Source organism: Nestor notabilis, unplaced genomic scaffold, assembly GCF_000696875.1.
Source record: "Nestor notabilis isolate BGI_N333 unplaced genomic scaffold, ASM69687v1 scaffold11577, whole genome shotgun sequence".
Taxonomy (NCBI): domain Eukaryota; kingdom Metazoa; phylum Chordata; class Aves; order Psittaciformes; family Psittacidae; genus Nestor; species Nestor notabilis.
The window spans coordinates 46,502-61,163 of NW_009936952.1; the positions used below are offsets into that span (position 1 = coordinate 46,502).

General features: G+C 36.5%; 1 protein-coding gene across 1 annotated transcript in view; it reads left to right on the plus strand.

Annotated features, from left to right (window-relative positions):
• Window positions 1-14,662, plus strand: part of LRRK2 (leucine-rich repeat kinase 2) — a gene marked incomplete at its 5' end in the record, with an annotated part of 65,628 nt that overhangs the window by 46,498 nt on the left and 4,468 nt on the right. The window contains 18 exons of the mRNA XM_010018598.1: window positions 99-300; window positions 920-1,008; window positions 1,748-1,935; window positions 2,856-3,010; window positions 3,410-3,556; window positions 3,709-3,900; window positions 4,621-4,767; window positions 5,099-5,199; window positions 5,376-5,566; window positions 6,196-6,356; window positions 7,135-7,305; window positions 8,651-8,751; window positions 9,412-9,606; window positions 10,513-10,706; window positions 10,975-11,047; window positions 11,877-12,061; window positions 12,748-12,900; window positions 13,658-13,866. Coding sequence (XP_010016900.1) covers window positions 99-300; window positions 920-1,008; window positions 1,748-1,935; window positions 2,856-3,010; window positions 3,410-3,556; window positions 3,709-3,900; window positions 4,621-4,767; window positions 5,099-5,199; window positions 5,376-5,566; window positions 6,196-6,356; window positions 7,135-7,305; window positions 8,651-8,751; window positions 9,412-9,606; window positions 10,513-10,706; window positions 10,975-11,047; window positions 11,877-12,061; window positions 12,748-12,900; window positions 13,658-13,866 — 2,854 coding nt within the window. The remainder of the gene's footprint in view (window positions 1-98; window positions 301-919; window positions 1,009-1,747; window positions 1,936-2,855; window positions 3,011-3,409; window positions 3,557-3,708; window positions 3,901-4,620; window positions 4,768-5,098; window positions 5,200-5,375; window positions 5,567-6,195; window positions 6,357-7,134; window positions 7,306-8,650; window positions 8,752-9,411; window positions 9,607-10,512; window positions 10,707-10,974; window positions 11,048-11,876; window positions 12,062-12,747; window positions 12,901-13,657; window positions 13,867-14,662) is intronic.

Below are 14,662 nucleotides of genomic sequence, written 5' to 3' on the forward strand. Positions count from 1 at the left end.
GCTGCTGTTGAATGGATGTACCTTACGTCTTAGTTCTATTGTCTACATTTCACATGAATAAATGAATAAATTTAAGATTATTATTCCTAATTCTGCAGATCAGAGATCAGCCAGTGGTTGGTCAGCTAATTCCTGACAGCTACCTGGAGCTGGAGAAGAGAATTTTGCTAGAACGTAAAAATGTCCCAGTTGAATTTCCTGTGATTGATCAGAAACGCTTACTGGAACTGGTACGAGAAAGCCAGTTACAACTGGATGAAAATGAACTCCCTCATGCAATTCACTTTCTGAATGAATCAGGTAAAATATTACCTTCAGGTATGTTTGTTAGCACTTTATTGGAAATCTGCAGCAGACCTACCTGTATGCATTTTTAAATCTCGCAGAAGTTTGCCACAGTGTTGAGCTGAAATGCTTCAACTTGGGTAGCTTTAGTTTGATAATCCAGGTTACTGTGTCACAAAGGAATTCCAAGATATAAAGGATCACTACTGTAACAATTTATATCTCTTACCCCTCCTTGAGAACATGATACCTGCTGGTTAGACAACACAGTTTCTGAAGAAGGATGCAACTGCTGTAATAGCTTGAATAGAATAGTGATTAGATGAATATATGTCACAGCTTATCTCAGTGCTGTACAGCCTGCGTAAGATTAAATAATAAACGACACATAGCTGCTTGGAAAAAAAACAAGTCAGATTACATATCTAACAGAACATCTGAAAATCAAGTAAAGCTGAACAAACCATGATTGCATTCTACTGTCCTGAAATATTGACATAAATTCAATAGCTGTGTTTATTATTCAAATTGCTTATGTCAAGTCACATAAAAAAAGCAGGCCAGAGTGGGGTATTTACTGTGCTTAATATGGAACTTGAGAAATGCATTGCTGAATACAATATTCTTTGTGCAGGTGTACTCCTCCATTTTCAAGACCCAGCACTACAGCTGAGAGATCTGTATTTTGTAGATCCTAAGTGGCTGTGTAAAATCATGGCACAGGTTAGACTGTGATTGCTTTTTTTATCTACATTTGTAAAACGTTTTCCCCTGTCTGAAACTACTGTAACTTATCAGTGATTCTTCTTCACCATTTCTTTACTGTTTCATGATCTAGAATTTTCTCAGGGCACAGATTGGTTTACCTGTCTCTTTCTGTTCCCTTTGCTTTCTAGACAACTGTCTCAGTGGTTCTATGTTCTTATGCTGTAATGTTCAGGAACATTTAAACTGCACTGGACAAGAGAATAGATGTAGAATATTAAAACCCCATGGATGCAAAGTAATCCTGCAATATGTTGTGATAAATTGAGATAAAGCTGGAGCTTTGGATTAAAGTAGTAAGAATGGAGGAAGAAGGGTCATTGTGTACTTGGTACTGATGGAAAAGGGGAGCGATGTGTGTTCACATCTTGGGGTGTCATTCAGTGCAGGAAATGGGATGGCAAAATGCACATTTGAGCCGTTAAAGCTGGTGCAATTTATGAGAAAAGACCTAGAAGGTCACAATACACAGTGAAAACTACTGAAGAATGGTAACACACAAGTGGTTTGGACAGCTTAAGTATTTTTTACTGCTGTCTTCTTGCTGGCTAGAAATGGAAATGTTTGGTTTCACTGTGAAATGGAGTCCTTTTTTCCCCTAAGTCTTAGCCTACCAAATATTTCAGGGAACAAATCAGGAAAATACAATCTAATTAATGATGACTGTCCAGCTGAAATTGGTTTACTTTTTTGAAAGATTCTGACGGTGAAAGTGGAAGGCTTTTCTAAATATCCTAAGGGAATTGTAAAGCGCTCAGATGTGGAAAAGTTCCTTTTAAAGAAGAGCAAGTTTCCTAAGATCTACATGTCACAGTACTTTAAGCTTCTGGAAAAGTTTCAGATTGCTTTGCCATTAGGAGAGGATCAACTACTAATCCCAAGCAGGTAAGCAAAGAGCTAAACCCACGAATGACAGCCATAGAGATCAATCAAAACAAAACATTCCCATCAGATTACCTAGTTTAACTGGTCATGAGAGCAATTTGGTGTATGAAAGCATGATAATATACTTCATACACTACATTTTAGTAAATGCTTTCAGAAACATCTTAAACTGATCTTGCAGCAGATAAAGCTTACATCATACTAGCATGGTGGGTAAATGGAACCTATAAATGATAAAATGATTTATGTTCTGATGATATTTCTTTTACCATGCAGCAGGAAGATTATGATTTACCTTTACATCGCAGTGTGCCAGTATTACAGATATTTATTGCAATACAAAAACTAACCAATGAATTTCTATACCTATTTGCTTGGAGTGAGAACCACAGTCAAGTTACTCAGAGGCAGTATCTCCTCCAAACAGTCTAGTCATTAAATGTGGTGACAAAAAAGTGTCATGATTGAATCTGAATGAGGTCTTTTATCTTTATCTGAAGCACTTAACACTGTTCCTCTGCCTCAATAACAGATTTCTTCATGTGTTTAAGAATGCTTATGTTGCTTGATGGAGACAGTGTTGCATGGTTGCATTGATCAGAGTTTCTATGTTCTTCAAAGTCCTGATGTAGGAAGAATTTATCTGAATGTCTTACCTGCCTTATATGTATCTCAGTTTTTTCTCACGTTTACATTCAGTGTCTAATGATTGTTATTGAAGTTCTGTTGGGATTAAATTACAGCAGAACTTCACTTTACCACAAGCAAGTAGAATAAGCAAATACACTACCTGTCTGCTCCCTGATCATTTGAATCATTCATTAATAAATAATACGTTTTATATAATAAATACTGTATGTCATCTATCAGTTTGGATAAACAGCATAATTAAATAATGTCTAATATTTTTATTATTTCAGTTTGTCTGATCACAGACCTGTTATAGAGCTTCCCCACAGTGAAAATTCAGAAATTATCATCAGGCTTTATGAGATGCCGTACTTTCCTATGGGATTTTGGTCCAGGCTGATCAACAGGTTGCTTGAAATATCACCTTACATGCTGTCAGGAAGAGGTACGAATCTTTATCTTCAAAAGCAATAGTGAGCGTGAATTCATTGCTCACGAATGCCAGCACCTTCATATTAAAGCTCTATTGTTTTGCTTTGGCTAATTTTTGGCCACTTCTCAAATGTGAGAAAACGAGCAGTGGTCATTTTTGTAACTTAGAAATACCCAGGAACAGATAATGCCTGATCTTTACAGCAGTGTGCAAAAGAAGGCAAAGGTTGTATTCAGCTTTTGTAGAGCTATTTTCATGGCAAAGTTGTAGCCTTTATTTTGTTTTTTATTTGGGTAGGCATAAACCTACAATCATAATTAAATATTCAAAGTACCATGAACTTGCCATATATTTAAGAATATTGCGTTCATATTGGAGATCAGACTTTTAATGTAATTTTGTATTTTCTAGAGCGAGCTCTTCGTCCTAACAGAATGTACTGGAGACAAGGCATTTACTTGAACTGGTCTCCTGAAGCCTATTGCCTGGTGGAATCAGCAATATTCGACAACAACCCAGACAGTTTTTTGAAAATTACAGCACCTTCTTGCAGAAAAGGTTAATTATTCCTGAGCCTGATTTTTGCTCCAGTTTGGGTGCAGCTTGGCATTTGGTTTGTTGTGCTTTTGCCTTTGGAATGTAGAGTTTAGCTTTGTAATTGCAAGTATGGCAGATTGCAAATGTAATTTCCCTCTTTTGGTTTCTTCAAGGATGCATCCTTTTGGGGCAAGTTGTGGATCACATAGATTCTCTTATGGAAGAATGGTTTCCAGGTTTGCTGGATATAGATGTATGTGGTGAAGGGGAAACACTGTTGAAGAAATGGGCTCTCTACAGCTTTCAGGATGGTGAAGAACACCAAAAAATCCTTCTTGATGACTTACTTAAAAAAGCTGAAGAAGGTATATATTTATGCCATTTAGGCATGTAAGAGGCACACCTGTATGTACCCCTTTTTATAACATATGGGTACTTCATGTTCTTTTAAAATGTGTCATTTCTGTAAGAAATAACTAACAGTATAAGTTAAAAGCAACTTGTTCTTTCTTTTTTTTATATAAGAGACATCTGTATATGTATAGAATATGGGACAGATTGCAGCTACTCTGTATAGTCATGTATAAATGGTAATAATGAAAAGAATCGTTTTATCATGATACTGATAATGCAACTTCCTTCATGGAACTGAATGCAGTTCACAGTAAAGCTGATACTAGGTATTTTGGTAGGACCACATACAACAGAAATTTAAAAAGCAATATTCATTCTACGTTCTACATACTAACAGAATTCTTTCTTTTTATAGACAGAAGAATAACCTCTCGGTTTGTTTAGTGTTGTTACATAGCGACAATTGCTGTCACATTTGATTTGTACATATACAGAACCTTGAAAATACTTAAACATGTGAGATACATTAAGTTGAATGGCAAACTTAATTAGTTTGTATATGTATGTAAGTATCTTTATGTGTTTGTGTGCATATGTATATATATACACACACATAAGGATTTCATTTTAGGTATATTGATCATGTGCACTCACAGATATGCATGTACCTTTCAGTGCCTTTTGAATGGTAACTATCCTTTTTTGGTTTTTGTCTTACTTGTTTTTCTTAGGTGACCTTTTGGCAAATCCAGATGAACCAAGACATACCATTCCAATAGCTCAGATTGCTCCTGATCTGATATTGGCTGATTTGCCTAGAAATATTATGTTGAACAATGATGATCTGGAATTTGATGAAGCTCCTGAATTTCTCTTGGGTAAGCATCATTTTGTAGGGTCTTTTTTACAGAGCTGATGTAAACAAATCTATTGAAGTCAGTTCTACAACATATGGAAGAAAAATTAAGAGATTTGTTTTCTGTAGAAATGTATTTTTTAAAGTATTATGAATTTCGGGTTATTGAGTTTTGAATTTCTGTTAACTTGTATGCTAGGACACTGGGTTTTATGTGTTTGGATTACTAATCATGAGCCTTAACACAGTAGATGATCCACGTGTTTTAAAATTGGACTTTTTCAGCTATTTTTTTGATAAATGGTTGATATCCCTTTGTTTTCAATATTCTTTTCAATTTTATCATTGAAAAGGTGATGGTGGGTTTGGATCTGTATACCGTGCATCCTATGGTGGAGAAGAGGTTGCTGTAAAGATTTTCAATAAACATACTTCCCTCAGGCTTCTAAGACAAGTAAGAAATACTGCCTTATTTTTTCTTTAGTGCCACTCTTAGACTAGCAACCCTAGCAAAGAATTTAAAAAGCTCAAGTAAATCACAAAACTTCACCCCAAAATATTTCTGAGTTTACTTCAGAACTATAGAGGTTATGCTATTTACAGTATTTCATCTGATTTTGCAATTTACAGGAGCTTGCAGTGCTTTGTCACCTCCATCACCCCAGTTTAGTGTCCCTGCTGGCTGCTGCAATCCGTCCCCGGATGCTGGTGATGGAATTAGCTCTTAAAGGATCTCTTGATCGTTTACTTCAACAAGACAATGCAAGTTTAACCAGAACACTCCAGCACAGGATAGCCCTACATGTAGCTGATGGCTTAAGGTAAACGTGACATCTACTTTGCTGTAAAAACAGGATACAGCTGCAAGTAGGATGTAATGCAGATGAAAAGCTTCTATTTTCTTCTATCAGAAGCAAAATGTTCCCTGGGCCAGGCAAATGCTTTCATTTTTATGACTGATTAGCTGATATCTAACACAAACTTTTGCTACTTGTTTCATTTCTGCTAACGAGTGGTGCTCAGGTTATTAGAGAAATATTAGAGCTCTAGGTGAAATTTCTGTGTGGCTGTTGACTTCTTATTAAAATGTCAGAGAAGTTAATTCAGTGCATTTTTAAGGTTCTGAAAGCCCATGAATGTCCTCAGGAGCTATCAAAGTGTGACTGTAAAATGACAAAACCTGAAAAGCAGCTTAGGGACCAATGAAGGTTAAAGTTCTAAGATTCAGTTTTCAAACTGCCAGTGACACTTCAGAGAAGACTTGATACTAAAATACTGCAATGTTTATGTGTCAGTAAATAGTATTTCAAAACAACTCTAAAGTCAATATCCAGTAAGATGGTGTCCAGTTGGTGATATTTGACATTTTTAAAGACAATATTTAACATTTGAAAGCACGATTTACTGTTGTGGGAATAATGCTTTCAATAAATACTTTTTTGGTTAACAGGTACCTGCATTCAGCAATGATCATCTACCGTGATTTAAAGCCTCACAACGTGTTGCTCTTTACTCTGTATCCCAATTCAGCTGTTATTGCAAAAATAGCTGACTATGGCATTGCCCAATATTGTTGCCGAATGGGAATAAAAACTTCTGAAGGCACACCAGGTATGGAAAAATGCTTTGGTTTACAGTGCATTATGTCCAAAAATAGGTTTTTATGTAGTCTGTAAGAAGTCAATCACAAAATGAAGTCCTAATCATATTACAAGTTGTGATGATAGATTTATACTTCTTGACCCTACTTCCTATTCATGTTTTAACCCCTTTTAGAAGAATCAAGGAATTTACTAAAGGTTTAAAAGAAAGCAAATTAAATTACATGCATTTGTTGTAATTTTTGCTGTCTTCTTTTGGTATGGTTATTGTGATATTGAAATTACACTGCTGAACTTCTTTGGTGTTCTGTTTTTCAGTAATGCACAGGTAGGTCTTAATTTCTTTGAAAGGCAATTAATATCCACACTGTTCCCTGACTTTAGAGAGAAAATATTAGCATCCATTTTAGAGCACTGAACAATTCAACAACTTTGAAAAGTGCCTTTAGGTCTTGGAAATTGAGCATAATGGTGTGACTTCAAGTATTAAATGTTAGGCAGTAAAGACTGCAGACTTGCCCTTCATTTTCAGTATTCATTGATAAATGAATTATTTCATATACAGTGGTGCAGGACCTCTATAACTGATGTACTGTCCCCTTCCTTTATACTGATTGCTGATATTTTTGGAGGTCTGCCACATGCAAGCTATTGCCAGCCCAGAAATAGTGTGCCATTTTTGGTTTACTTCCTGTGACATTTTCATCAATAAGTGTTTGCTCTTAAAAGGATAAAGATGGCTTCATTTGGGTATGAATCATAACTATTAATGAATGATTTATTTGCAGGATTTCGAGCACCGGAGGTTGCCAGAGGAAATGTTATTTACAATCAGCAAGCTGATATTTATTCATTTGGCTTGCTGCTTTATGACATTTTAACAGGAGGAGGTAGAATAATGGAAGGCTTGAAGTTTCCAAATGAATTTGATGAAATAGCCATACAAGGAAAGTTACCAGGTATGCCTTGTTTCTTATAATTTTAAAATTAATTGGACCATTTGTCCCACCTCCTCCAAAAATAACACCTCTCCTATTTTATGTTGTATCTGACAGTGATCAGAGAAGGTGGCTAAATAATAGTAATTTTTAAAAGCTTCTCTTAGTTTCATGTAATCTTGAAATAAGGAGAAATAGGCACCTATTGAACATCATGTTGGTCATAATTTCCTTGCAATTTTAAAGGATCTATCTGGTTCACTTTGGAAAGAAACAGAGGGTTTGTGTACTTGGGACTTTATCCAGACCTAGCTAAAACAGATGTTGCTGAAGGTACCTTCTAATACCATGTCTGGACTTCACACATGTTTCTGTGGTAATCCATATCATGCACTAAGATAAACACAATTCCACTTCTGTTCTTTGATCATGATACATTACATTAAAATAGCCATTATTGAGAAGCTGCAAATCTTAAAATCTTTTAAAAACCTCTTGAAATCTTATTTAAATTAAAAAAAAAGTGCCACTTAAAAGAGCAGCAGAATTCCTATTTAAATAGGAAATTCCTTTTAACTTACCAAGAGTGTGAAGTCCATGCCCAGCTCCATAACATTCTTCATAATTCCATCTGCTTTATATTATGTATTTGCTGGCTGCTGGAAGAAATATTGAACAAGCTATCACACTGGATATGATATAGGCAAGCTGGACAATATAACTCAGAATTTGGCAATTTCTGTGTAAAGAGCTGTTAAATGTTACAGTACTACAATCTTAATATGTGATGTTCTTACTTACTGCCCTGCAATACTGGATATACCGTGAAAGACTATAGTCTTCACCTGTAGTCATAAGATACATATTCAAAGCCCTGAGTGGATTTTAAACTTCCATATCTCATAAATACTGTATGGAGTTGTTTATCTAAATTGCTATATATTTTATTGGAAGCTCATCTGTATTCCATATCCATGTTCAATTCCACAGGAACTGAAAAGACTACAGACTGAAATGACAAGCCCTTGAATGGTCAGCCTTAACCAAAACACAACTCACACATATCTGTGACTCAGTTCCAGGTATAGGAACATCAAAGAAATAGTTAAAGCAAAATCCATTTGCTTTAACTGCTTTTAATGAAAAGGACCTCTAGCATTTCATGCTCTAACATTTAATGGTGGATGAGAAGTTCCAAGCTGTTCATGCTGACATTTCAGCTTTACATTTTTAGAGTATGATATTTCTTGGAGCAGCTCTGTAAGAACTTAGATGAATTCTTAAAATAAGAAGAAAGTTATTCAGAACTCTCATTTCCAAACTGTGGTAAAGACTGGTTAAGAAGTTATCTAATTTCACATTTTAGATCCTGTAAAAGAATATGGCTGTGCTCCCTGGCCTAAAGTTGAGAATTTAATTAAAAAGTGTTTGAAGGAAAACCCTCAGGAACGACCAACATCTTCCCAGGTATTACTTTGTATAAGTATTCATATTTTTATGATATATGATACCACAAAGTTGTTGTGCTTTCTAAAAAGGAGTTGGACATTTAAGTTAGTAGGAGGCACAGAGTATTTTCTATTCTTTCGTGGAACTGAAGCAGCCATGAAATATTGCGTGTTCTTGCCATCCAGTGTAAAAGGTTCCATTCAAATCTAGCAACTATTTATTCTAGCCTGCTGTTTTTTCCCTGTGTTGCTGTATAGTGATTGCAGGGAAACAGGATTCGGATTGCTTCATGGTCTTTACTAGGGCTGTGCAAAAAGGACTTTGTTACAGTATCAATGCAGTTAGCCTATGTCATTCCATGCATGTGAGAGGAGGAACTGCAGTGTGGATGCGAAACCTACTCTGGTGTGTCTGTAATCACACATCTCATTGCTCTTTGAAATGGGTGAAATTTTCAAATGTGCCTTAACCCCACCGACTTCCTGAAATTGTAAGAGAAAAATAAAAGTGTCAAGTTGCTCAATACACAAAGATTGCTCATTAACAGTAGAGATACAAATGAGCAGACCTGCTGAGATACTGTGTTCGTATTCCGTAAAACGTTGTTCTCCATTGCTTGTTATTTGTCACTGTACAAGTCATTGTTATACCATATGCATGCTGTGGCTTTCTTTGTAGGTTTATGAGATCCTGAATTCTGCAGAGCTTATCTGTTTGATGAGGTATGTTTCAATACCCAGCACAGCTACAGCAGAGTGCATGGTTGCTGCCAATCAAAGCTGCAAGAAGGCAGGAGTCTGGATAGGCAATGGGAACACAGAAAAAGCACAACTTTCATTTGTTAATCTAAATACAGATGGACATACTTGTGAGGTACGTAGGAAAGTTCCCATTTATTCTGATTTTTTGGCACCCAGAGGTATTTCAGAAGAATTAATTGCATTTTAACAGCAGGATATTACTTCTGCTTTGTGAGAACAAAGACTGCTCATAAGTGAGTCATCACTGTACCCATGTAATGAAGCAAAAATGCAGACATTTTTCCTTCTCTTCCTGCCATCCAGCCTGAACTTTCTCACAATACTGTCTTCCTTTCTTCTGCTCAGATGGAAGCTATTTCTAGCATGAAGGCTAGAACAAGGAGTGGTAGTTACACAGCCATTCGTATCTCTACCTCCCTTAACAATCCACATAGATAGTCTCTTAAAGATTCCTGTCTTTCCATGGATGCCATCTCCTTGTGCCACTTTGGGTGATACCCTCCAGCAGTTTTGATTTTATTTTTGTACATCTTAGTCCTGTGCCTTCAGAAAAGGGTAAAGGTTTTAACCAGGCTTGATGTGTTGTGATGAACATGTGTGCCAGAACTATGGCTCATCATCAAAGTTATTGAAGTTATATTTCCATCTGTTGACTATAATACACTTGAATTGGTAGGTTTAGTATAAATTACATGGCTTATTTTTCTAAAACTGAGAAAAATAAATAGTAGACCAGTACTTTTATTGTTAGCAATTAAACTGAGTGTATATTGCAGTGCAGTTTCATTTGCTTAATTCTCTGATGGCTTTGAGAACTTCACTAGAATAGAGAGAGAAAATCTATTGAAGATAGATGGCACAGCTGAAGATGTATTTTATTAATAGGGAATTGTATTTCTGAATGGGGAGGATAGGCCTTGAGTCCAAGGGTCCAAGAAGATTATTTTGATTACCAGCAATTTGGTGGTGTTTATCCTTACTGAAATCATAACCAGGTTGTTTTTCTTTTCTGACTCAGGATATGGCAGATAGTAAAATTTTAAGTTTGGCCTTAGTGACCCTTCCTACTGAGAAAGAAAACTGGATTGTAGCAGGAACCCAGTCTGGCTCTCTGTGGGCAGTTAACACAGAAGATGAAACAAGAAGGCATCGTCTGCAGAAGATGTCAGATTCCATCACTTGTTTATACTGTAATTCTCTTTCAAAGCAAAGGTATAAATGAATTTTAAATATTTTGGGTTACATTTTGAAAACCAGTACACTCAGGCAGCTCTGCTCAGACAACTGCTGATTTTGCCTGTATTTTCACTTAATTTTACACCTTGTATACCTGGAGACTGCATTCCTGAACACAAGTAGTTGTATTTGCTTTTAGTGTTTAGTTGTTTAGTGAAACTCTTGAAATACCAGAGGCTACTCATCTAATATTTTCTTACCTGATAAAGGCATTTCTAGAATTCATTCTTATATTTCATTTCAGCAAACAGAAGAATTTCTTCTTGGTAGGCACAGCTGATGGCAGACTGGCAGTTTTTGAAGACAGAGCAGTGAAGGTAGACTTGTTCTTTGCTGTCTGTTCTACAAAAGACTATCAGTAAAATGTAAAGCAGTTAACAATAGTAGCTTTATTTCATGCAGCTTATTTTTAATTGCTTCTCTAAAACTAAAAATAATTTTCTACTGCAGTCTTAGACAAACTGTACATGTTTTACAATATCTGTTTTAACAATAGGGTTAAGAGGGGAAATTATTTCTCGTTATAGGACTTTGAAAGGCTTGGAAAATTGAATAGAGAGTGACATTAATGGTTGTTATTAAGAATATTCTAATATCTTTAATCTCCTTTATTTATTGCTGTTACAGACCCTTTTTCTTTTTGTTCAGACTAAATTTTTGTAGAATAGATACCCTCAAAAATATATTGTTCAGATTTTCTGTAGGTCAAAGTTCTGTGCGCGGAACAGATAAATGCTGGGAGCTGTTCATATCATCTGGTTCCTGAGGGTTAGCTCCTGACCGTATGCAATTTAGAGCAGTTACAGAGTTTCAGTGCACTGCAGAACTAGAATATGGTCCATTGTGGGATGTCTTCAAGGTACGGATGTGACTTCCCATCCAGTTCTTGAACCGTGTCAGGGACTGTAGAAAGAATCAGTCCCAGCTCTGTCCTGTTTCCGCTCATACAGCCTGTTTTCAATGGGACATCTATAATGAGACTATGGTGCTTTTCAATCTATCTCCAACATTCTGTAAAGATAGCATAATGGTTCAGAAAATCTGGCTGTTTAAATTTACTTCAGCAGGCTGTGTGGCCTTGTTTTAACAGTTTCTGAGTGTCCATATACTCCTTGTTTCTGATGGAGAGTGTATTTTTTCTTGCAGTGTAAGGGTGCTACACCTTTGAAGATACTAACTATAGGAAATGTTAGCACACCACTGATGTGCTTGAATGAATCCTCATGCTTATCTGAAAAAAATATCATCTGGGGAGGCTGTGGAACGAAGATCATTGCCTTATCTAGTGATTTCTCTGTTCAAAAGCTCATTGAAACAAAGACAAGTCAACTGTAAGTTTTTTTATAAGTGATGTTACTTGGCTCTTTTGTTGTTTTATTGAAGATTTCTGGCACTATTTTGATGTAATGTCATGTTCTATAGCTTGTTCTTTGAATTCTCTTGTTTCTGTTCTTTTCCTTACATAATACAGATGGAATACAATGTGCATTAAAATAAAATCAGTGAATAGTGTTTAAAGTGTTTGTTGCTGCTTTTAAACAAGGGATATGCATTTTTACAATATAAAGGATTTATGAAGTCTGTATCTATTCAGAAAATGTATAAGTGCCACTGATCAGTTTTTCTCCTGCAATTGTATTTGTGCAGGCCCTGTCTACTTTATTTAGAATCATACACACATACTGAGCATAATATTTGTCCTCATGTTTTTCAGTATATGTGTGCATATCTTTGTCCTATATAGTTAAATCGTGCCTGATTGCTGACATCTCATTGTTTAGAAATTAGAGACTGAAGTTTTTGGAGTATTTGATACAATTCTCACATGGGCTTATCCTCCATTACGGTAACAATCTATGTCAAACTATAAGAAGATTATAGCAAACCCTTTCCATTGTATTCAAGTCCAGTTTGGTTCTAAGGCTGAGTATTCTGTAAGAGTTAGAGGGAAGCTAACTCCCCTCATAGTAGTCAATTAGGTATTTTCTGTGTATCTGACTGGAGTTCTCTCTCCTAGGTTCTGTCATAATGCTTACAGTGATGCAAACATTATTTCAATAGCAATAGACAAATCCATCTACCTGGCAAAGAAAAACAGCCATTTTGTGGAAATCTGGGATAAGAAGACAGAAAAACTTTCTGAACTAATTGACTGTGCACATTTTCTTAAGTAAGTGTTTCATTTCAGATTGGTGTACCAGCTACTAAGAAAAAAATAACTCTATCCCAGTAGAGACAGATGCATAGAAAGGTAATATGCCTTCTTTAGCATATTACCTTAACCTTCTGGAGGTAAAGAACTTGCCCAGTTCTTTGGATAAATGTGGAATTCCTTTCCTCTCTTTTGGCTGAGAATTAAGAATATTCAATGCAGAATCTTAATTCCTTAAGACCCTTATTATATTTCACAATTTTTCTGTGATATCAAGAAGATTCATATAACTCTGCTCAAGAAAGAAGAAAGTCTTTTGCTGTCCTTCAGGTACTAATGCTTTTGCATCCGGTTACTATCTGCATCCCCTGAATAAGCATATCTTCTCTCTCCAGTGCACAGATTCAGTAGGAGATCAGAGTTTAATTCACAGTGACAGTGATTTTCATTTGCATTTAAATTGTTCCTCTCTCTCAGTGTGCCACGTGTTTAATTTTTATGCTACAGTCAGGACCAGTTCTAGGTGTGCTCCTCCCACTTTGCAGTGATCCTCCTGCAGTCTGGGAGAGAGCAGAGAATACCTGCCTCCTATTTAAAGGTCTTTTGAAGGAGACCAGCTGGTTCTTGCTAGTTTTCATCCCAGTTTGTTTCAAGTCAATCAGCTGATTAGCATTGCCGAATCATTGCTTAAAAGGGTGGTATTGAGAGAGTCATTTTAGCAGTTGTGGAACAGCGTCCCACCAGATTTTAATACAAATTCTCTCCATGCTTGTAGGGACAAAATGGAAAAACTAAACACAGAATCAAAACATAAACTGACTTATTCTGGAAGAGTGAAGACAATTTGCTTGCAGAAAAATACTGCACTGTGGATAGGGACAGGAGGAGGACATATCTTGCTGCTTGATTTATCAACACGTCGTCCTGTGCAAGTTATAGACAACTTTTGTGATTCTGTTAGAGTCATGATAACAGCTCAGCTAGGTAAGTAAAACCATCAAATGATGTGTACTTTAAAATCAGTGCCAAGTTCAGGATTCTGTGTCCTGTTTGGCATGGTGTTCCAGAACAGATTAACATTTTCTGTGTTGTGTTCATTCATTCTATTCCACCGCTGTCATCTTCAGCCACTGTCAGGCACTCCAGTGTTGGCTGAGTACCAGCAGGCTTTCATACCTGTGCCCACATAAACAGCTCTCCCTGACTTGTCACTGATCAGCACATGAACACACCCCACCTTCACTGTGTCCTTGTTCCGTGCTTCAGAACAGCTCTCACTATCTTCTGTCTGATAGTCTTTGTCTTAATCTGTGTCTGCCTGTGTTCTTAACTTATATGCTTCTGGCTTTTATCTCTGTGAAGCTTGTTAGGTTTTAATAATTTTTCTTTAATTGCTTCTTATCTAGTTTTCTTCTCCCATCCTTATTCTGAAATGGTTCTTTTAGGTTTCGGTCACAGCAGATCACAGCAAAGCTGGGAAAGTGCTACACCCTTGGGCTCAGGGTGCAGACTTGTACATATTTGCTGTTCCTGTCACCGGGCCAGTTGTTTTGAGCTGCTGTAGGCAGAGGATAGTTGTGGGGTTTCAGTGGTAATTACAAACAGCCGGAGGAGCATGGTTGAGTATGGGTCATTCTTGGCTCTTGTAATTTCCTTCACCTGTACACTTTCCTGCATCTCTCACAAAAGTAATAAAGGTCACACCAACTCGAGAGTTCATTGTACTGCAGTGGTGGGTACACTCAAAATACACATATTACTTCAGAAAGTACTCTGTGGC